General features: G+C 39.2%; 1 protein-coding gene across 2 annotated transcripts in view; it reads left to right on the top strand.

The window, feature by feature from the left end:
* The window catches only part of ITGB1 (integrin subunit beta 1), a 45,086-nt gene that overhangs the window by 1,740 nt on the left and 19,142 nt on the right, over positions 1-24,204 (top strand). For both annotated transcript variants that reach the window (XM_082044319.1, XM_082044318.1), the window contains exons 2-6: positions 18,428-18,497; positions 18,743-18,828; positions 20,265-20,487; positions 22,330-22,500; positions 22,800-23,038. In XM_082044319.1, coding sequence (XP_081900445.1) covers positions 18,428-18,497; positions 18,743-18,828; positions 20,265-20,487; positions 22,330-22,500; positions 22,800-23,038 — 789 coding nt within the window. The remainder of the gene's footprint in view (positions 1-18,427; positions 18,498-18,742; positions 18,829-20,264; positions 20,488-22,329; positions 22,501-22,799; positions 23,039-24,204) is intronic.

Below are 24,204 nucleotides of genomic sequence, written 5' to 3'. Positions count from 1 at the left end.
TTGTTGTCGTTGTTTTGTTTTTTAAAGAAGAATTGTACTACTAGAAAGATGGAAATTAGACTGAATTAAACAAGACTTTAAAAGTAGTGAAAATATTCATTGTCCACATCCATTCTGGTGATGAAACTGATGATTCATTCTCCTGTCACAAAAAATATTACTCGCCTCTGGCAAATGATTAAGTAGCATTTAGCAAGCCTGCCTAAGGCTATATTTGTAAGGGTTGCAAAAACAGTGAGCCATTGGCAATAGGTAGGCAAGATGAGGCAAGTTTAAGATGCGAACACCTTCAACTTTTGTCCTTTTCAAAGATGTTTCAGCTGAAAGGTGCAAATCTGACAGGCATGCAGAATGAAATCTTACTTTAATTAAAGCTGGAGCTGGTAAGTGGTGTATCTTGTTTGCCAGCCACATGATAAATAAACCAGACCTACTTTAAAATGAAATGGCAACAGTAAAAAAACTGGTGTTCTTTTGTGTGCTGTCAGGGAGCTCATTCTGCTCTCTGTACCCATGGTCACCTCATCTGCGTCATGTTCCTAGTTATGCCCACCCTCATGTAGGACTGATTCAGAGGGATGTGAGTTTCTCTTGAATTTACTTGAATTTCTGATGTGAGTGCAGAATTTTAGTGTTTTGTCTTGTTGAGTTTTAAGTGACTCAAGTGGTTGATATTCTACCACTTCCTTTGGGAAGTGATTCCCACAGCTGAAAACAAAGTGTCCGGAAACTTTTCCTGCTGTTCTTTCTTCCTGATTCAAGATTTCATCCTTCTGCTCGTAGCCATTCTCCCCATCCCTCTCTTAGGGCAGCTCTGCTATGGTGCAGTTCTGCAAAGAGCTCGTTTGCTATAGCAGGCAGCTTGGGAAATAGATAACTTGAGTAGGAGAAAACCAAGTTTGTGGAGAGCGGTGCACACATGGGCTGGACACGTGCTATGTTCTCTGTTGCCCTGACTGTAATTCCCCCGTTGACACTGGTATGAACACTCTTTGGTTGTTTGTAAATAGTTGTCATGCCTACCTTTCCACCCAGTCTTGATTTAGTTGAGTGATGTGATGTACACTTAGCTTGTGGTTCTCCCAGCCCTCTGATCAGCCTGCTACAGGCTTCCTGGCTGTCCGTGGCTCTTGGGAACGTGGCCCTCAGAAACGGTTCTTTTTGTGATTGTGACAGGACTGCTGTTAACCAGGCTGTTGAAGTTCCTCCTCTTGATGGCTTACAGAAAGGGTCTCATCAGCAAAGCCTGTAGTGCTGGAACACTCCAGCACAGGCTCCATCCCTGTGCCCTTTCCTTGTAGTGGACAGACACGCAGAGCCCTTGTGTTCTTCTCCTGCCTGGGTGTTGGGGGCCTGGGCCTCTTCAGTGCAGACCTGCTGCTGATGCCTGGTGCAGCCGTCACTCATGTCCCCGTTGCACACAGGGAACGTGAGCTGCACTGCCTTCTGCTCCCTGTTAGCTCAGGATGCGTTGCACCCGCCGCATGGCTTGGGGAGTGGGTTTTTCGGGGAAAGAGTAGAGGCTGGTTGGAGGCTTGCTGGCAATTGGTGTACCCAGCCTACTCTTCCCGCCTCTTTCCAAATATACTTTGTACGCCTTCCATGTGAGGGACTGTAACAATCAGTGAGACGTGGCAAAACTGAAGTTGAAACAGGCAGGGATTTTCCTAATCAGTATGAACTGTGGCAAGCTAGCCAGCTTTAAGATTGTTCATGTTTCTTCACATGGCACTTGGAAGAGATCCTGGTTAGACAGATCCAGAAAAGAGGGAATCCAGGCTTGGCAGTAGCAGAACCTATTCTAGTCTCATTTGCTTTTCTAGAACTTCAAGTGATTTATTTTTTCCAACTCTTTTTTAGAATGGCCAATCCCCTTGGCATCTTTTTAATTCTTAGGAGCTGCAGTCAGCCCTCTGAAAGGGAATCCTTGTTGGGAGTGTCATTTTCGTTTACTTTTTTTTTTTTTCCTCAAGCTTCTCGAGACCTATTTGTAGAACTCATAAAGCAATTGCATAAATTAAATAATTCTTAAAAATGTGATTAAGGCAATATGGCATTAGATTTATTTTGGAAGTGTTATTAAAAAGTACTTGCCAGTATGTGTATTATTCCCCTATGACTAGATTTTTAAGTCATCTGCTACATTCTGTGCCCTGTAGAAAATTTCCTGTCTTCTAGCAGCAGAAGACTCGGCGTTAAGTTCTGTGTTCTTCTGCCTCTCATCTCCCATCTATCTTTGAATTTCTGATTCTACAAATTGTTCTCACTTGCTCTACTCACCTTGCTTTGAAGGCACTTAACAGTAGTAGGGTTCTCATTTGCAGTTTTAACATTACTGGTTAGACAACTCAAGATTTTTCAGGCTTTATTCTGGTGCGTGTGTACATGGGTGTTCTTTATACAAACACGTGCATCTCAAGGCTTTACAGGAAAATGAGTGTTTGGTGTAGAAGAGAGTTAGCTGTTGTTTCTGAAGAGGATGTTTGTTTGTTTTTCAAGAGGGAGTGTCACGGAATTGTGAACAAATGAACAGATGAACAAATTCTGTGGCTTGATCTCCTGGAGAGACACTGGCAATATCTTGGTCTGATTTGAAGCTCCTTTTGTGTCAGAAAATTGAAATTTGTTGTTTAGTTCTAATGCTGAGTAATGTTGTTGTGTATGGTGGGTGACACCACCTCCTTTTTTCTGTGCAGTTCCTGCTCGCTCTGTGTTGCTCTGTTCTGTTGTGTATTCTGTGGCCAGCTTTCTGAAAAGGATGATGTTACTGGCCATGCGGTAACCACAGTGGACCACAATGTTGACCAGCATCTGTCAGTTGTTGTGGTTATGGAGTTTCTGGGGTGGCCTACGAAGTCATTTTTGTGTTTACCCACAAATGGGAAGATGAATTTTACTTTTTCCAAATTCTACTTTTTCTTCTTTTTTTTTTTTTTTTTCTAATTTGTCCTGCATAGGTGTGGCCCAGTAACAACCCAGCTGAAACTGTAAGTCAGGATAAATTGATGACGAGAGCTTTCTCAAAACTTTCTTCTCTCCCACTATGTGAATTAGTAGTGCAAGTACCAGGAAAAAAGTATAAACAGCTTCCTTGTAAAAAATTATCGTCTGCTTTATCTGTGTTCATAACAGGCTGTGTGAGTTTCTAGTGAATTTACAAAGTGCACAGGCTTCCTAACAGCTTGTATTGGGAATGTCTCAGGGAGAAAATGAAAATTCTTTTATGAATGACAAATGAGGCACTGGGCACCTCGTTATGCATTGCTAAATAGTACAGTTGTCTTTTTCAGTACTAAGGGTGCTCTCTTAGGCAGAATGCTGTTATTAAACATCTTGTATTTCTGTAATAAACACTTTATTTTAGTTTTCTATTGTTAGACTAATCAGAGTGGTTAGTGAACTTCCTAAGCTATTGTATTCTCCCATTAACAGATTGCAGATGTTCACATAGATGTTAAAGTCACTAATTTAGTACAAAATTTGTACATAACCAAGCACATGGTAGGGTAAGTAGCCTGATGAGACTATAATATTAATGTTTTCTTTTAGGGAAGGTAATAGGATTCCTAACTAACCTGTAATCCCCTTTGGGGTGTCAATGAGTAAAGGCTCTTTATTAGAATGATGTTTTTGTCTATATCTTTCTCAATTTCTCTTTACTGTCAGCTGCAAAAAGGGTTATGAAATATGCTTTCTGTCTTAAAAGCTGTTTCATGTGCTTTATTTTACAATAGCAGCAACAAAATATCATTAGTATTCTTGTGGTTTTTATTGGGGGAGAAGTTTTGAGTAACAAAATTGAGGCTGGAATCTTAACTTTGTTATTGCCAGTAAGAGCTAAGAAGATGCTGATGTTTTCTCACTATCCTTTTCATTCTTTTCTTTCTCCCACAGACCTCTTGAGTATCTTTGATAAATTAATGCAGTTCTTATGTTTTGCCAACAAATCGTTAGTTTTCTGTTTACAGTAATTTTCTCTAAACTTCTCATTTGTAAGACCATGTTTAAGTGCACATGCTTCTTAAAGTGCTCATAAACTGTAACATATACAGTATCTAGTGCCAATATTTTCTCCCCAAAGAGATCAATGTAATATTTGCAGTTCATTTATTTCTTATTCTTTTTTTTCTACAAGAACACTTACGCTTAATTAGTCCTAGTTTTGACAACTTAGGCTCGTTGCATTCTAGTGTATCGACAGGAAGGAGAGCCATTGTTTACACAGGTTATTATTGTATTAAACTGTAAAATTCGGTGTAGTATGCATACTACACACAAGTATTTACATGTAGTTAATTTTCTGCTATGGCTACTAACATAACTTTTTTATATTTAGCACCGTGCAAGTAAAGCACTTTTGATGTGGAAGCTGAACAGAAAAAGTGAAAGCTTTCTTCTTCTTTTCTTGTCCTTTGTGGTAGAATGAAAAACAATAATTATATATTGGGCTGAACTGAAACACTGAACTTACCCTCATGCAAAGATGACTGATTTGTGGTTAAGAGAAGAAAAATAATTGTGTTTGATTAATTTAGAAAGATTCAGTATTTCACTTAGGAAATGGTCATATTGTTAGTTTGTATCTTGGATATTAGTGCTTACCTCATCCCTGAGGTCATGGTTTTGAAAAACAAACCTGAGACCGAGATGTCTGGTTTGGCGTAACCTTGACCTTGAAGTAAGTATCGAGATAAGTATGTGGGGGCCATTCCCTTTTGCAAAGGAAAAAAGGAGGATAAGCTATCATTCTAGGGTGGAATTGTAGTTCAGTGTGTCTTAACATGGTGCTGCTTTCAGGTGTTGTCACCGCCTTATGTCTGACTATCGTGCAGGTGGCTGCTCTGCAAAGCCACCGGGGCTGTCCTCACCTGCTCGGCCTCTCTGGCAGGACCCACCAGTGGTCTGTACCCTTGCACTGCCGTAAAGCGGGAGATCACAGGATGCTCTCCCGGTGAGTTGTGGGGTAACCTGAGTGTCAGGAGTGTATTGGGGACCACGGGAGGTCATTTGAAGGACCTGGCGTTACAGTATAATAGCTTGGCCGGCATCTTCTGCAGATGCAGTAGCTCAAAGATTAAATTGGGCGACATGCAAACTCTGCCTTGACCCTCAGCTGTCTGGTTTTCCAGCTAATAGGTAAAAGGGTTTTGTGTGAAGGTGAGTACAGCTAAAAGGAAAGCCTGTTTCTGAAGTGGAGGTAAATACAAAATAACATAATCTTTTTGATGTTAAATGAAAAAAAGCACCCTCCCTGAGATCAAAAGATAACACATTTTAGTAGTTAGTTGTCATTAAATTTGGATTAAATTTTGCATCAGGATGACTTCATATTATTTTCAAGTCTTCGGTAGTGGAGCAGTTGAAGGCTTTGTGCTTGTCCAGTCAATAAGTGAAGTGTTCTATCTTCTGATAATAAAAAGGAGAAATGAGGAAATCTTGGCTAGCATCATCCACGAGATTGACTAGGGTAAGCAAGGTTGGTTATGTGCTGCCAATGTGTTCTAGCTCGGTGTTTTTTTATTAGACTGATGTCTTTTTTTTCTTGTGTATTAGGCAATTAGTTTGGGCAGGCATAGGATGAAGTCAGGAATTACCTTCTCAGAGGTTCCATTTGTGTTTTTGCAAGGTTGTATTTAGCATATGTTAATAGGAGTATATTAGTATATGCTCACTTTCTGGTGCTGCCTAAAGATTGTCCGGATGCTGAAGGGGTGCCATAGCCCATCTGCATAAAATAGAAGGCTTGACAATTTTTAAAATGTCACTTTGCCGGTTTTGTGTCAGAATAGATTAAAACAAATCTGTTTTTAAGTTGTACATGAATGTAACCTATGTGCATTTTCGAAATGTCTCCAAGTGTAACATTTTAGGACATAACATTTGCTCCTTGCTTTTACTGTACAGTTCAAAAACAGGGAATATTTTTTTTAATGCTGTTTTTGGCCATTTTTTGCCAGAAATCTGTGGGAGAAATTAGTGTTCAAGAATTTCAGTGTAATTTTTCCTGGGTGCGGACTTCAGCATAAAAAAGGAAACAGCAAATTTCCTTTTTCGGAAGAACAGACTATACATATCGGCTATAGGTTGTTTAAAATGCATCATAAAGTTGCTACACAGTGATAAACATTTTTTTTAACGTATGTGTTACCTCCCTCTGTTGCTGTTAATGTAACTTTTCAGAGGCTAGACTAAAATGTTACAGAAACATGTTGCTGGCATCGCCAGTTTCAGTGAAAAACTCAACTTTAGCATTAAAGTGTAACTGTAATGTGTAAGGTTGCTGCCAGCGTTTTTATGGCTGCCAGCCTACCAATTTGGAGAGTAGTTAGATAGTAATAAAAAAGCTTGCACAAATACTGGCTCTTTTGGCACGTAATTCACAACGCAGTTTCACTTCCTAAATGAATAATATCTGTATTTAATATGATTAACATTTGCTGGAAGCAATTTTAATACTATGTCTCTGCAGAGTTTAAAAAAAAAAAACCCTCATTAGCGATAACACAAAACTCCGCAGTAGACAAGTGTTTTTCAAATTTACCTGACTTCCATATTCTATAAGATGTTCCAGTGACCCTTGAACCATGACTTTAACTAAAAATGTGCTTTATTTTCAGAGGAACATGGCTCTGCAGCAGTATATACCAATGTAGGTCTTTACTGTCCCTTCTGCCTGTAGCGGTGCAGTCTTGCCATCCTCTTTGCATGAGCCGTGCAAGTCATAAGGCTGTACAGTGAGTCATTGAAGTAGCTGATCTGGTTGAAAAATAGCTTGGCAAAAAATTAATTTTCAGCTGGATCAGCAGTTTGATGTGGGTGACCAAACGTGTTACTAGTGACACACTTCAGGCCAAGGGGAGGAATAGGAAAATGTGCTGCTCATAGCGAGAGGAGCGTGAGGCTGTGGCAGTCCAGAGATAAGTTGGCATAAACTGCTGTGGAACTTCACAGCATCTGCTCGGGCATGCTTCAGGGCTCTTCTGACTCGAGTAATCCATCTGAGCTTGCTAGATCAGGTGAGAAATAACTCAGCAAGGAGTTATTGCTCAGCTTGTTCCACTGTCTCATTTAAAAGGTGAAAGTATCGTCCACAGCTGGCACCAGACAGATAGATGAAGGGTGCAAAGTGGGGAATTTTAGGGCCAGAAGTTGAGCTGTCTCTGTTCAGTAGTGGCAAACTAGTAGATCTACTTGGGTACTTTGAGAAATCTCATCTTTTATTATCTTTTGCAGTCCTCTTAGAAGCAGCCTGTGGGCTGTAGGCTTAAAGTCCTGCTCTGGAAAGCAGCAGAAATGTATTAACAGGCAGGTTGTTCAGGCAAGGACTGTTTGTTCTGAAATACTTTGTGAGAGGTCTGTTGTTTAAAGACAAGACATCTTTTAAGATTGAAGTAATTTTTTTTCCTGAGATGGGAGAGCTTTTTCCAAGTGCTCAAACTTCACAATTAAAATCTGGACTAAGTCTACTCTTTGTTTCACTGCATGCTTATACCTAGCCTGTCATCACTGCCATAAGTTAATAATCATAATAAATTTTCTATATATATTAAAATATATAAATACATATGCACAATTAAATATATATATAATTATATATATATTAAAAATATTATAGATACAGATTTATAAGGCTATACTTAGTTCTGTGGAATGACCAGTTTTTTTATTATTTCTGCATGTTTGGTTTTTGTGACCACTTGCCCCATGTTGAAAGTACGCTGAGGACAAGAGCTGTTTCAGTACAAGTCTCATTCTAAATCATGTTGGAATAGTGAATCTTAAAAAAAAAAACCTTGCAATTAAATATTTGGATACTATCTGTAAGCATTATTCTGTGTACTTGCATTCAAATCTGCTGGAGGTGGGGGGGGCGGGATGGGGGAGACAGGAACAACAGAAACCTTCAGTGTTTTGTTCTTTGCGTGTCCTGATTTTTTTGCCAACTAACTTATTGTAATAAACTATTGGGAAAACTGAAATTGGAATAGTTCCTCAAACTGGCTGGCTGTGTTACAGAGCATCCGTAAGCAGGTCACCCAAGGCCAGCAGAGGAAGGTGGGCTCACAGACACCCAGTTTGGAAGAAAAGGGGTGACCCCCGTTCTCGCTCTGCCAGCTCAGCAAGCGGAGCTGGCTCGGGGTGCTGGTGGGGCAGGGCTGGAGTGGCAGCGCAGGGGCAGAGGTTGGTTTTTCAGAGGTGGGGATGCTGTAGCACTGCTGTTCCTTTCGGTAGCAGTTAGCTTTCATCTGGGTTTTGGTTGCTGAAACTGTACCCTGAGCGTTAATGATAGCTGCTGGTGGGTGAACATTGCCATGAAACAACAGAGTTTCCGCTGAGTTTGCCCTTTGTGGTGTGGCAGCTTCTGGCTTCCTGCAGTACCTGCAGCAGTAGCCAGCCAGAGGTTTGCACGGTTTTCTTTTAAAGAAATAGATGAGCGAGACACTGTATTAACTGTGATTATTTTTTTGCTTAGGAATGCACATGCTTCTGTTGTGCTTTTCCTTTAGAAGAAAAGCTTGATTTAGCCAGATGTTGTGGCAGTCGTGGATGTTACTAAGGCAGTACAGCCTCAGAAGCATCACTTAACAGTCAGCTGTGTAAGAGCTATATTTATATGTTTAACTAAACTTTTCGTTTCCTCCTGTGTGGATGAATGTGAGGTTTAAGTTGCACAAAATTAAATACTCTCTTTATGAGAGTAGTAAGTGGTGCAGAGCGTGTGGGAATTTAATACTACCACAAGGAGCAGACACCCGCGTTTTCTACTAGAATGGCTTAAATTGTTGTGTGGAGTTTCTAATTGTAATCTGTCTGAGATGGAAATGCTAAAATTAGCCAAGAAGTCCTGTAGCCTAGCAAGACCTATGTAAACAAGCTAAATATTCAATTCACACTCTCCCCTGCCAAAAAGAAAAGTGTCACATTTAAACAAGAGGATAAATTAAATTATTATGGCAAAAATGACTGATGAGTCAAAAAGCATTTGAAAAGCGATGAGACAACAGTGGTGTTTGTCTCTCTGTTTTAATCACAAGTGTGTAAAGAGGTGCTTGGAATAATGAAAACCCTGAAATACAGAGTGTTTCAAAAAGATGGAGCCAATTTGAAATCACTGCTGCTTTGGAATTGGGTCCATCTCTTTGAAACACCCTACATTTGTTACAGAAAAATGCCTACTGATAACAGCGACATTGGGTGCAGTGAGAATTCTTACTAATTCTTGGAGATGACATACTTTGAGTCAGTGCTGTGATGGACTTGAACTACTGGAAACTTCTGCTGGCAAGAGTATGGAAAATGGATATTTTTGACAGTGACGGCTTTAAGGGGAAAAAAAATTAGGTGTTCTGGTTCTTAACACTTACGTGTCCTCATTATATATTTATCCTTAAAGAGGAAGCTTTCAAGGTGCACATGTATAGAAGCTGCAAGAAAAAAGCAGTTTCAGCCACAGTATCGGTACCCATGGGCTTGGTGTGTTGGCTGTTCAGCCTTACAGATGTGCTTTGTGGTGTGCTTGCATGCAGCATATGCAGCGTATTAATAGGTTTTATTATTTTGTCCGTGTTTAAAATTCAAGAGGGTTCATAATGTCTTTGTAGGAATCCCAGCTTTTTGTAGGCAGGATGCACTGACATGAGATTTCTTAGCAAAACAGAGGTGTGCAGGTGTGTGGAGGAGGGATGTCCTGCTTTTTCATTTTGTACTTTAGTAAGCACAGTAGTTTGAGAGGTGTAGAGTGGCAAGAACTAGTTACAAACTGGCTTTTCAGAAAAAGATGCAAATGTTTTAGTTGAAACTAGGTATAAGCTGTAGGTAATAAATAGTAAAAGCTTATTGGTAGTGTTTTAATTTGGTGTAGCTGCAGGGTTCTGCCTGCTCTGCTCAAGAATATGCACAGTTGTATTTCTCTCCTAATGGAATGTTGAACGTTAATCACAATGCACCTGTTTGTTAGTCTAGTTTTCCAAAATACAGTTGGCAAGAGTTTACCCTATGAATTGCAGTCTATGGATAATTACCTCGTAGATATCTAAATAAACCTGTGCAGAAAACATAATGTACTCATGAGAAAGAGCACTTCACTTGTCTCTAAAACCATTTCTTATATGTGATGATCACACATAGGTTGTTTGTTCACATAAGCTAAGTACTACTTGCCTTTCAAGCATCAAGATGCTTTCCAGAGCAACTCCTAAACTGTGGAATCTCAGCTTCAAATTATGATTCAGTGGGTCAAGAAAACATTATACAAATAGTCTTTCTGCCTGCGTTAGGACCAAGCTAGGGACAGGGGTGGTTAGTACAGGAAAGTGTTCTCCTTAAATTAATTATTGGTCGTTTGGTAGTACTAAGGAGGTCTAGTCTTGAATTACAAACCTTCTGTGCATGGCGGTATGTACATACACTATTTGAAAAAAAGATCCCTTCTTTGGAAGTGGTGCTGACTGACCAACGCTAGTCCTGCCCGCACCGCAGTGCTCTCCAAAAGGCATTGAAACAAAAGGAAGAGACTAAGGTCATACTTGGGGTTTGCTGACTGGACAGGTGAAGGCTCTTTGTCGGTGGTAGCATCTTCATGTTGTCCCTGGGCATCTTTTCTTTTTCTCTTACTTTCTGCACCATCCTCAGCATGCAGTTTGGACTTGTATGACTTCTTAAAGAGAAGTATGTTATGAAAAGAGAAACTGAGTAGGCTTTAGCAGCACTAGTATTCTTCACAATTCACTAAGCAATTTGGTTTTGCCTGTGATGAGTATTATTTACGTTTGCAGCAGGTTACAAGAGTTTGTCATTAAGCAAAATTATCAATGGATTTTGCTAATGAAAACGTGTGTAGAAATCAGATTACACACCATGCTTTGTTTCATGGTACTATCCTGCCTACGTAAGTTTCCTGTGTTCCATAGAAGTCTAAATTCAGTAAGTCTCTCCTTGCTTACCAGAAGCTCCCCGGCTGCCTTCAGTTGCTTGTTGGAGGATAAGTATTCATTTTGACTTCATTAAGTCCATAGAGAAGTCTATATAGTTCAGATTGATCAGGTCTGCAATTACAGAAGGATTTCAGCTCAGTGTGCACTACTCAGAGTAGTCAAGCGTGGTATAGGAGGTTTGTAGTCAAGGCTCTCTTTAGTGTCTGTGAGTGTGAACATACATGTTTCCTTTCACTTTCCTACAGGTTAGGTCATTTAGTGAGAAAGATCTGAAGCTTAGACTTTGAATCATGGTCCAAAGACTCTTTGCTTTTATCCATTGATAATATGCTGTAAAATTTGTGTGTGTGTATATATATATATATTACAAGGAACAGGATCTGGAACCCCACTTACATCTTTCTTCTACCTCCCACCATCTGAGTGCTTCAGTAGATAAAGAAGAGTCAAAACTCCGTCAGCTCATTTTTCACCTCCTGCTTTTCATTCTTGGTTGCGTAGCAGCTTTAGTTTAATAAGAGAGGTGGAGAATGCTCTTACCCATATATCCTGTAGGCTGGTAGAGCATTCCCAGGAATTGTGACCTGAAAACCTTTGGGGATGAGGAGACTGGAGCCCAGTTGTCTTCTCGGGTATGTCTCAGTGCTGTAAAACGTCTGGGAACCATTACCACCGTCTGTCATGTGAGCTGTATCGCAACTGGATCTACCACCTTTTATCTTAAGGGGGAGAGATGTCAGCTATCAGAAAACTTTATCACCTGTAGCTGTTCTGAAGTTGGTACCTCTTTTGTTATGATTATAGAGGAAACTTACATGTTCTGTCAAGAAAAATCTCCACCCCGCTCCCTGCTGCCAGGCACCTGACTTGGGCAGATTTGCTTTCACTCAGTAATTCAAATCAAGACCAAAAAATACTTTTCAGAGAAATACCTAATTGCTTTACTGTCAGTAAGCTGAAGGCTCCTATGAAATCCAGGAACAAGTATCAATATATTCTATATAAAAGGAATAATATGGTCAAACTGTGTGAGTGCTGGTGAAGTTAACTGTTCTGTCTTGAAGCAGCTGTGTCCTATATAAACTAACAGCCAGCCCATACTCTGGGGATACAAGCTGATACCGTGAACAGCCTTCCAGATCTGTTCTCATGAGATGCGGCCTCAGCCTGCGAGTACTTTTTGCTGCATTCTATGTGACTTGATCTCTTGTGAAATTTTTTAGAGCTGTAAGTATCAATAAACTATGGGTAGTAATGCAGTGTAACTGAGTCTTAGCAAACCAGTTGTGTTACCATTTGTATTTATTTGCCTCACTAAACGTAGGCAGGGGGCACAGTAGTTCCATGCAGAATCTGAAGAATTGTGATATGTTTCCCTGTGCATCTGGTGTGCAGAAATATGTATTCTCATGGTTTTTTGGATCCCCAACCTTGCAGGGCCATCTTCTGAACTAACCAGTGACATACCCTAGTTGTGACAGATAACCTCATATAACCATACTGGAGGAGCTAATCTCCCTAACCGAAGCAGAAAATTAGTTTCCTGTAGATTTTAACTCTTTATAATTAAAATTTAAGTCCTACCTGTTTTATTATATAGTATTTTAACATATTATGCCCCACTAAAATAAAGTGGCTATGGAAGTGCTTGTCATGAGTATCTGGTGATTATGCTTGTTTTATTCCATTAACTTAAAGATAACTGACAGAGAAATTATGTCTAATGTGAAATACTGCTGATTCTTTTATCCTGTAGCATCACAGTAGCTGAAGGGGTTATACTTTAAAGCTTTTTTGGGTTACAATTTGAGGAAGCAGTCTTGACGTGATGAATTTTTTGTGTAAAAGCTGTTTCAGTGCTAAAGAATTCATTTTGCACGTTAATCTGGGTTAATGTCCCATTCTTTCCATATTACTGCAAGCGGTTCAAAACCTGCTCCATTAACATCTGCGAAGTTGCCAGAGAGAGAAACATCATGGTCTTGCTAAGCCGTGCTGTTGGTAGGTTGGTGGGTAGATAGGCCGTTGAAGGTGCAGCGTTTGCAGCACCCTTTGGATTGGGATGCTGCCAAGTCCTGCTCTCAAGACTGCACATCTTTACTCTTCCCATCAAGTTCACATCCCCTGCATGGGGATACTCTGCTACCTCATCTCTGGTGGTGCAGGGCCAGCAGCTGGGCCTGTCTGTGAGGGACAGCCGGCACAGGGCTGGGCCCATCTGGGCAGAAAAGAGTTTTTGTATGGTGAGTTAGGGTTTTGGTTCTTTGATGGTTGAACAGCAAGAAATTTTAATCAGTGTTTACCCCAAATCTCCACTTCCATGAAGAAGAATGCATCACATAGTTTCTTTATCTGTTGATCATGGAATCTACTGTGCAAGCAGTGTATGCCAGCTGTAATTCAGTATTACAATAACATTTACATTTATTAAGTAAATAAGGTAGCTGTTAAGGACACAAACTAAGAATTACCTATTTAAGATTTGTTGGAAAATCTGTACCACAAACTTGGAAGTTTGAATCAAAAGTGACTCCTTGGGGTGAAACGTTTCGTTTTTTGTACCTGTGTCTTTCTGAGCAATATACTGCTATTGAGACAGGGCAGCAAAATACCATTTTACCATGTTTTTTTTTCAGTGGATTGTTGTACAACCAGTCCCATGTCACCAGGGTTGTTTACTTTCTCCAGTTAAGAAAAGTGCTGTGTCCTTTTTGGTTGGTTGATTTTAGTTTTTTTGTTTCCCTCTTTTTTTTTTTTTTTTTTTTTTTTTTTTTTTTTTTTTCAGAAATGTGAATGTAATTCACCTTGTTGGTCCATAAAATTCATGCTAAAAAGTGTGGCCCTGAGCTAAAGCCAGTAAACCTTCTGGAGTGAGGGAAGTAGGAACTCTTTTAGCAGGGTAGCCATTGAGTCCTGAAACAGGCGTCTCCAGGGACTACTCAATTCTGCTTATTTTAGAAACGTGTCTCTTCCTGCTCTTTTTATAACCAGAGCCCTGGTGACTGGGGGTGGGGGCTGACTGTGTGACCACTGTAGTCCAGCGCACAGCCATGGACTGTGGCAGAGAAGCAGTGCATTTTTTTTTAAATTATTATTTTATTTTTTTATTACCAGTTCTCTTTTTTGCCATCCCCATCTCACCACCTCCACCATGCCAGGACAAGCATTTTTGTACCCAGATGGCTGAAACTTGCCACTTTCGTGGTTGGGTTAGTGGTTCAGCCAGCACTCCTTGGTGGCTGCACTAATGCTCACACTGGTCAGAAAGGAAAGGAGGAGAGATTCAGGTTAGACGTGAGGAAGAAATTTATTACAACGAGGCTGGTAAAACACTGGCCCAGGTTGCCCAGAGAGGTGGTAGATGCCCCATCCCTGGAGACATTCCAGGCCAGGCTGGATGGGGCTCTGAGCAACCTGATCTAGTTGAAGATGTCCCTGCTCATTGCAGGGGGGTTGGACTGGATGACCTTTGAAGGTCCCTTCCAACCCAAACCATTCTATGATTCTGTGAAGACACTACAAGGTGTCTGCCTCTGTTGCATCCTCAAGCATGCCTTGCTGCAAAGCTTCCTATTCAAATACATAACCATGCTGCAGACCAAGGGGGAAACATTTAAATACGCAGTAAGGGTTGAGCTGTTGTGCAGAAGCCACCTTTTTGAGGCAATAACCAGACAACCTACTTATTCACATCCCCACACACCAGTCTAATTATGCTTAGAAGCCTAGAAATGAATAAGCAACTCAGAGTTTTGGACTAGAGTTTTTGCTTCCCACAGACTGACACCTCTGCATTAGCTGCTTTTCCACAGGTTTAAAGCTTGATTCAGAAATGCTGTATGGAATTTATCCCTCCTAGAGCTGAGATTATGTTTACAGCCAGTTTCATCTAGTGTAAGGATGGATAGTCACCTATCCTCCTTGTTGGTTATTCATCCTTGTTAATCAGCCTCCTGGTTTATTATTGTTATTCCGCTTCTTTTGCTTGGCACTGGCTTGGTGGATGCTGGAGTTCTGGGTTGATGAGTTGCTGCTGGGCTGAGTGGAACAGTTCTGCATTGGCCTAAGAGCTGGTTGCTCATGTTGCCTTAATATCAGTATAACCTGTGGCCTGCATCGGGTGGGGTGAATGCTAAGCTGAAGAGTGGTGAGAGCAGCAGAGCCATGGATACTTGATTTCAAAGAAATTAATGTTTCTGTAACTCTTACCCTTTTTTCTTGACCCCATTTGCCACATTAATTTTCTGCACAGATGCTATTGCTGTTTATTAGATTTTAAAATCTAATCAAGAGATTTTAAAAGTTGCAATGGGCAGTGGAGTAGTAAAATTAATTTCTAAATATCTTAATGGTTAGCATAATACAAAGGTACTAAATATTTGATTGGCAAATTCAAAATTAGGTTGCACTATGGAGAATTACTCTTTCCTTTTTCCTGTTGTCACTTAATGAGTCTCTCATTTCATATTAGAAGCTCTAGAGATTTACATCAAAGCTGGTTTTATAAAGAAAAACTTCTCTTTGAGCATTACTGTTTGTAGAGACAGCAAAAAAAACTTGGAAAGCAACAAGTGCAGACATTCAAGGTTATGTCCATGTTTGTCTTCCTAAAATATTTAACAAAAATAGAGTACAGCTCACAAATATGCAGAAGTGATTTTATAATCTGGTTTTGAACAGCACACCATTTGCAGCCTTTTAAAATGTATCCATCTGGTGATTCAGTTGTTAGTTCTCAGCAAGCTTGCCTTTTGTAAGTTTTCAGCTGCTTTGTTTTTTTGTGAGGGGGTGGGAAATCACTTCTTCAAGGATTCTGGGATATATTTCAAGGATTTAATTTAAAACTGGGAGAACAAGTATAATAGAAAATATGTAAATGTTGCGCAAAAAAGTTTAATTTATTTCTTATAACAATGGGTTCTTTTCTGTTCCCGTCATCTGTGGTTGAACACTGACCCGGGGTATAGTCCCAGCTCCACCAAGGGTTTCCAAAGGCTTCCTTTGGTTGTCTAGTGTAGTTATGTGTTATTTGTTTTGGTTTATTCCCTTAATAGAAAAATCTGCAACAGGGCAACCCGCAGTCCCAACCAGTGACTTGCAGGAGGGTGGATTTGCCGGGCTGCTGCAGGAGCCGCTTTGGAGCGCACAGGGTGCGCTTGGCATTGTTTGCATTAAAGAGCAATCAGCGTTGAATCCAAATTAGCAAATCTTTACTCATGCTTTTCCAAAACTCAGCAGATGGAAAAGCTATTAAGCAGCAGAGGTAAGGAAGCGAGCTGGCGGGTGTCGGAGGCCGGCGCTGGCTCTGGGAGAGGCCTGAGCTCAGCCATATATGGGAAAGGACATTTTCCTTGTTAACTTTATGGGGAATCTGTGCCCAGAACTACATTCATCATGCAGATGCATTTCCACAGAGCGCTTCTCTTCCAAATGGTCTTAGTCATAGTTTTAGCACTGTGTCACATCTTTGCTGACTTATTTATAAAGTTGCTTGGGCTTGCTGTGCATCCGCTGCTAGTCTGCCCTAAAAAGGTGAACTGTTTATAATTTTCTCATTTTGGCTAACAGAAAAGACAGAACTAAACTGAAGCCAGCAGCTTGGGGTTTTTTCTTACTGAAAAGCCCACCCTGTTTGGGCTGTAGTTAAAGCAAAACTTCTTCTAGAGTGACAAAATACTGCATTGTTTGTGGGGAGTAAGGTTTGTTAAATGCGGAACATACCTACCATAAAACCAAAAAAGAAAGAACGTCAAGTTGAGCAGGCTGGTCAGGCTTTCCCCTCCACAGTCCTAGTGGTATCAGTGTGCTCATACACCATTAACTGCTCTCCTTCTCTGACCTTGGTTCAGTCCCTTCATCTGTCTTCTCCCTGCTCACATTTCTTGAGTCACAGTTCCCCGCTGATCAAGGTTTGTGGTTGCCCAGGTTTGATTCAGGCGGTTGTTTTAAGAGGGGACTCAATAAAAGAGTGTTCATGAAAGAGAATTTCCACGAATGAAGGACTGATCACCTCTGCAGTGATCAGCAGAGGGAAGAATCTGAATTAGATAGGTGTGATAAGTAATGCTCAAAAGTTAGTAAGGTGTAATTTGCAGTTCAGTTTTTCTTTGTGTTTTTAAACAGTAATTTCTTATGTGCATCACATCTAGCAAAGTCTCTCCACAGTGAATTCTCTTAATTCTCCAGCATCTAAACTCCCCTCTGCCTTCCAGCTACAGCAGCCCCTAAAGAACAGCCCAAAATGATTTCTCAGAAAAAAATGAACCGTCTCATGTTGGTTTCAGATACAATTTGTTAGCAAAGGGTTGGCTTCTGTTTGAAACCTTCTCCACTAGATTTTAGAGCAGTTGTCCACTCTCTGTTAGGTCTGGATGTACAAAATGTAATTATGAATGACCCTAAATCAGTGTGGGAAAACCAAAGCTCAACTGCTGTGCTAATTTAAGCATTGCTCACTTCGCTACTAATTCATATGAGTAATAGTATTTCTTCCAGAAAATGACAGGTTGATTTTAAAAGACTGCCAAATTTACTTTTTCTTGGCTATATTGCAAGTTATTTTTTAGAACAAAAAGTTATTAAGAATATTGGTGTTTTCAGAACGAATGGAAAGGCTTTAATTAGCAATAACATTTTAGGATGACCAAGGAAATCAGCAGCCAGGGTCCATGGGTCCAGAATTCTTGTAATGAATAAAAGAGAAATGGAATTTAAAGTGGTACCAAAATTTCAAAGATGTGACAACAGACTTGCTGACTACCTACTATTAGAGTAGAAAAAATTTAGAAAAAAATGGTCTATTTGAAAGCTATTTATAGAGTGTAATCCTAACTCTGGAGTATTAAGTGAAGTCTCACCAATAATTAAGGAAAATTAAAAGTCAGTAACCTTAAATTGTTGTTTATAAGCATTCAAATCTTATCTCAAAGCCTATACATTATATGGTTCATATGTATTTATTTTTTGTGTCAGGCTTTTATTAAGTTTTGCAACACTGAACTACAGGTACAGTGTTTTTTTTCTTTAAGGGCCTTGAAGTTTAAATTAAACAGAGACTTGAATAGAGAAATTCCATTTCTGTCTTGTATTTCTGTGGTATCTTTGTTTAGAAATCTCTGGTAACAGAACATAAATATGTTTTCATAAGATGCCAATAGATTGGTTTGGGTTCTTCCCCTCCCTTCCCCCCAGCTGAACAGTGTTTCCGAATTTCTCACGGCTTGCAGGTTTACCTAACATAAGTGTATTTTAAAATAATTTAAGAAGCTGCCCTGTTTCATGTCTTCTAAATACAAAGTTTAGCCCACAAACATGGTTGTATGAGAGCAAAACTGTTTGGCTGGTAGAGCAAAGATCATTTGGTTTCCATCTGCTCCATGTTGCTTATCTCCTCTGAAACACAGTTAGATGTCTGCAGTTTCATGCAACTTTTTTTCGTCTGCTTACTCGCTAAGAAAAATCATAGAACTTGGTCTTCTGTTTATGTATTTCAGACTAAATTAAAACTGCTCGCATGGGCTGGTGTCCTCTGCTGCTTGATATGGAATGGATTTGCTCAGCAAGGTAAGTCACTTGATTTCATTTCAGTAGTTTAATATTGCCTTAAAACTATATGTACTTAGTAGTTACTTATGTAGATAAATATGTCATTGTCAGACAAGTGCTAATGGCAATGTCAGTCATATCTCCTGTTAATAACCTGTTTGTATTTAGAACGTAGTGTACAATCCCAGAATGAAACAAATGAAAATTCTAATGTTGTTAGCACCTTTTTATAAATGAAGTGACAAATGTGTGTTCTTTGCTAGGTGGAAGTGACTGTATAAAAGCTAATGCAAAATCATGTGGTGAATGTATACAAGCAGGACCAAACTGTGGCTGGTGTAAAAAAACAGTAAGTGTTGGAAAGTTCCTTTTATGGCTTGTTTTTTCTCCCTTGGTTTCAAATTTGTGTAAATATTTTTAATGTATATATTTGTCTGTTTTGTTTAATGGTAGTTTCCTATTGCTCTTCAATTTATTACTACTTTTACCTAAAAATTCAGATACTACTGCTTTCCTGATGTCCTGGTTTGTGCAGAATTGCTTTTCACAATGTGTTTACTTCCACTTGTCTAAATAGTGAGTGTATGTAGACCCTGCCGGCTGCCTCATAGTTATTTAAAATCATTCCAACATGGAATCTGTCTGGGTATGCTTAATTATATTCTTCCAGTGACATTAGAGTAAGAGCTAATTTTAGATTTAGGTGGAGTAGGGGAAGAGATTGAAGGTTTTCGTTATAAAAGAAAGATGTTCAAAGTTTAGTTTCTGTTGTTGGTAGATTTGAGGGGTAGGAGGTTGGTTTGTGTGGGTGGGTTGTTTTTTTCGTTATGAAATATTTAAAAAGTGTTCTCTTATGCAATTAAAAATTAAATTCAGGAAATACATGATGTAAGATAATCTTAAATTGTATGACTTAACTGGTATATGCTGAAGCACCTTTTTCAGGTTAGAAACAAAAAAAATTTTCTACAGCTCTTCTTCAGTTGGTTAATAAGAAGATAATAATGTATATTTATTTCCATTTACTACCTGCTTACTGTCCCCCAAATGAGCTTGTAAACTTCAGACATTTTTAGTAAACTGACTCGACTTTAAAATTTGGCCTTAAGCTGTCAGATTTTTTTTGTAGAAGCCTTATTTGTTTGTGTTTATGGTTAGAGCTCTTTTTAGATTTGAGGTAATGGTAATTTGTTGCTCAGAACAAAGTAACTTACTGGTTTTACTTATAGATCTTACTTTTTGATTGAATTGCCCCTGAATAAAAGAGGAAATGTCTGTCTTTTCCCTGCTCTCTTAGCATATTGCCATTATTTTGTTGTGGAGTACCTAGGTACGCTTACATAATCTTACATAATCTTTAATTAGTCTTTCAAAAAAACAAAAATAAAAACAGAAGGTTAAAAGGGAGGGTAGTTGCCAAGCAGGCTGTACAAATAGATTCATGTTATTGACAGCTATGTGTAGATGAGAGCTTTTTCCATCTGCTGTCACTTTTAGAGTAGCCGATTTCAAAGGATGTTCTGCTTTTGTCAGAGGGTGACATTGTGGTTTCTTTTCTTTCATCTTGCTTACATCTTATACATAGATACAAGTACAAGTAGGTGCAAACTCTAGGACTAAATAGTAGTCACTGATGTATTTATTATAATTTAACATATTTCAGGACTATGTGCTTTATTACTGAACTTAACATTTTTGACAAGCTGGTTTTTTTTTCTCATTATGGCTAGAGTATAACAAATTACAGATAGCTGTAACCTGCATACTCTTGCCTGTGTTTTCTAGGACTTTTTACAAGAAGGAGAACCAACATCTGCACGATGTGATGACTTGGCAGCACTGAAGAGTAAAGGCTGTCCTATGGAAGATATAGAAAATCCCAGAGGTAGCAAACAAGTGCTTGAAGATAAAGAAGTAACAAATCGTAAGATAGGTGCTGCAGAGAGGCTGAAACCAGAGGACATTACACAGATCCAGCCCCAAAAATTAGTACTGAAACTAAGAGTCGGTAAGGACAGTTTCATTCTGGTCTTTAGATGATTTTTCTGTCACCACCACATCTGCATTTTTTGTTTTGAATGTGTAACCATTTTTGTTTCAGAAACTCAATTTTTCAGTTAACCTGAATGATAGCAGAGCCGTTCAGGTCTTAGGAATTTAGATATTCCAAATACTGTTTGATTTTTTTTTTTTTTTAAATAAAAGGTTAGATATTATCACTTGTATCCAATAGAACTTCTGAGAAAATAGATACATGGATTGGTACAGATATCAGAAAGGGATTGGAGGGTGTCTGAACTGGTTGGTATTGTAGTTATGCAGCAATATTTTTGGATTTCTACATAAAATTACTTTCCAGAGGCTAAAGATGTGGACACAAAACTACAGTAATGAGAACAAAGGAGTTGTGTACCGTTTCCAGCCACTAAAGATAACTTCATTTAATTCAAATAAGGGAAAAAAAAAACAGGGCTAAAATCCAGTAGCTCATACAGTACTTGAGCATAATGGAGATTGTCCTTAAGGGCAGTTCCTGGGTACTGCAAACACATTCAACAGGTACTTCGTATTTACCTGGAATAAGAGCCTGTACTGGGGGTCAGCTGCTTGGTGGTAATTGCCTTAATAATTGCAAGATGATCTGAGGAAGCTCAGCATGGTAAGGAAACAAAGGGGAAGTTAATTTGTAATTTTGGTGTTGCCCCTATTTATTTCTAATGTGCAATTAGAAGCTTCAAATTCAAACCAAATTATTGTCCCTCTGACACAGAAGTTTGTTCATCACAACATATGAGGGACCTGGGCAACCAGAACCTCATTAGCCAAAAGATTATTACTCTGTTATAAGTACTTGTCTTGGTCGCAAGGTCTCTGATCAGGGACTGTGTGCTTGCAGAAGGGGATATCTGCTGTCTGCACAGGCTCTTTTAAACAGCAGCTAAGGAAAATCTAAAGCTTTTCGCTTTTTTATTTTTTGATGAAAACCATGCTGCCTACTGTGTGTTCCATATGCTATTCCCTTTGCCTATTGAATGGCTTTCCCAGTTTGCGAATTCTGCTCGTGTTAAGCAAATGTTTGTTAATTATTAAGCAGACTTGAGCAGCAGCAATATCGCCATTTAATTTCAGTGACTGAGAGGGGTAGAGGAAAAAAAAAATCTAATACTCGTCCTTATTTCCTGTATAATAGGCAAAATAATACTTTTCCATTGTGCAGGGTAGGGGTAATTTTCCTGCAGTGGCTTTCAACATCAGGGTGAGAGTACGTGCTTCTGTTGGCAAAACTTGGGATCTGGGCTTACAACTGCAAAGAACAGTAGCTTGCAATTATCTGCTATTTCTGTGCTCTCAGCCTGTATTTGATGCAAACTAACTTGAAATATTCTATCCAGAAATGATTTTTCTTCTACAAACCTATTTTTAAAAATGTATTTTTTTAAACTAAGCACTGAGAATTTTTGGGGTCATCTTGGATGCGAACAAATATAGAAAATTTGCGCTAATAGGCCTTACAGAAACCTTGTTAAAATTATTGCAGTTATCAAGGTTTGAAATTGTAGCAACTAAGGGTGTCTTGATTCTGGCAGTGAGAATTTTCTATGGGGAGGTAGAACACCTTGGAAGTATGTAGTTGGACATCTGAAAGAAATACTTATTGAATTTTTTCATCTTATTTTTTTTCAACATAATTTGATGTTAAGCATTTCAATTAGCAGCAGAAAAAAATCACTCACCTTTAGTTCAAAACTTCCATCAGTATTTCAAAGATTTCCCTTAAAGAGCATTTTTCTTGCCAGTGTGGTTGTGGAATTTTTAATGGCTTCTGGTTTTCTTTTAATCTCTGAAACAGGGGAACCTCAAACATTTTCACTAAAATTTAAGAGAGCTGAAGACTACCCCATTGACCTTTATTATCTTATGGACCTCTCCTATTCTATGAAAGATGATTTAGAGAATGTGAAGAGTCTCGGAACGGCTCTGATGTTAGAAATGGAAAAAATAACATCAGACTTCCGAATTGGTAAGAAAGATTTGCCTATTCTAAAAAAAAAAAGTTTCCTTCCCGATGTTTCTCGTGTGATAACATATGAAGTGTAATTTTTTTAAAACTAGCAGTATTATGGCAGATGTTCTAATACATGGAACCTATCGAGGAACATAAAGAGTGCTTGGTGTTGATGGAGAAAGTGGAACGTAAACAAGTATGAGAGCTATTTCTGATGTCAGTTCAGCTAGAATGCGTTTGCATTCTATTGTATCATGACATAATGAAGAATTGAATTCTCTTTAACTTACAGGGTTTTTGTTGTTCTATCTTAGGCTTTGGCTCTTTTGTGGAGAAAACTGTGATGCCATATATAAGTACAACACCAGCCAAACTCAGAAATCCTTGTACAGGTGACCAGAACTGTACAAGTCCATTTAGCTATAAAAATGTGCTTAGCCTTACCAGTGAAGGAAACAAATTCAATGAACTTGTAGGTAAACAGCACATTTCTGGGAACTTAGATTCTCCTGAAGGTGGATTTGATGCGATCATGCAGGTTGCAGTTTGTGGGGTAAGTGTTATTCATTTTCTTCACTGCTCTGTTAGATGAAATTGTTTCAATACAGGCTTTGTGTGTTCTATGGTGGCTAACGTGTGAACACGTCATCTCACGCTAGCAAGACAAGGTCAACTAGGCAGACTGCATGGATACGTGTGTTTGTCTCTTGTAGAGACCTCTAATGAGCGAATGAAACCAGGAGGTGTGAAAGTGCCCATTAGAAGTCGTGTTTGCAGCAGATAGATGCATTCCAAAGATAAAGTTTCTAAGTTTGCTCTAAAAGAAGAGTCAAATTCTGCTCAAAAGTGTATAAAATCCAGAGTAAGCAACTATTCTCAAGTTATTTTGAAGCTTCTTGTTGTTTCAGAATTGTCTGGTAAATTGTAACTTCAACTAGCTCTTCAGACAGAAGTAGATGGAAACCTGATTTTTGTTTCTTTTCAAGATCTGATCTAGATCACTGCATTCTTCTTTGATGTTTCTGTAGCCTGATAGAACATTGTATGCACCTATACAACATGGACTCCCACAAAAGTGATACCCAGGTTTACTGTTTTGTTACCATATTGTTGTACTGTTGATCAATGGAATGAGGACTTTCTGAAACAATCAGAAGTCTTATTTTAAAAGTACAGTGTTAAGTATTCTGGGGCTTTTTGTTGCTTTTTACTTTATGTGACAAAAAGGTCACACAAATAACCAGTTTTATCACCTTCTCCCCTTATATTAACTGGGGCTTCAACTCTGGAATAATTTTTAAAAATAGGAAAAGGCAGGTTATAGAATTAGACCCTGCAGCTGTGGGTGAGGATGTTCATAGTACAGTGAAAAAGGGCAGTTCTCTGGCAAACTGTGTTGATTTGTCATGGTTTAACCCCAGCCTGTGACTAAGCACCACACAGCCGCTCGCTCACACCCCCCAGTGGGATGAGAGGAGAGACTCAGAAGAGTAAAAGTGAGAAAACTCGTGGGTTGAGATAAAGACAGTTTAATAGGTAAAGCAAAAGCCGTGCACGCAAGCAAAGCAAAACAAGGGATTCAATCACCACTTCCTATGGGCAGGCGGGTGTTCAGCCATCTCCAGGAAACTCAGGCTGCATTATGCCTATGGGTGACTCAGGAAGACAAATGCCATCATTCCAGTTGTTCCCCGCCTTTCTTCTTCTTCCCCCAGCTTT

This window comes from Streptopelia decaocto, assembly GCF_964273445.1.
Source record: "Streptopelia decaocto genome assembly, chromosome: 2".
NCBI classification, from domain to species: domain Eukaryota; kingdom Metazoa; phylum Chordata; class Aves; order Columbiformes; family Columbidae; genus Streptopelia; species Streptopelia decaocto.
This window is presented reverse-complemented; position numbering and strand designations above follow the sequence as displayed.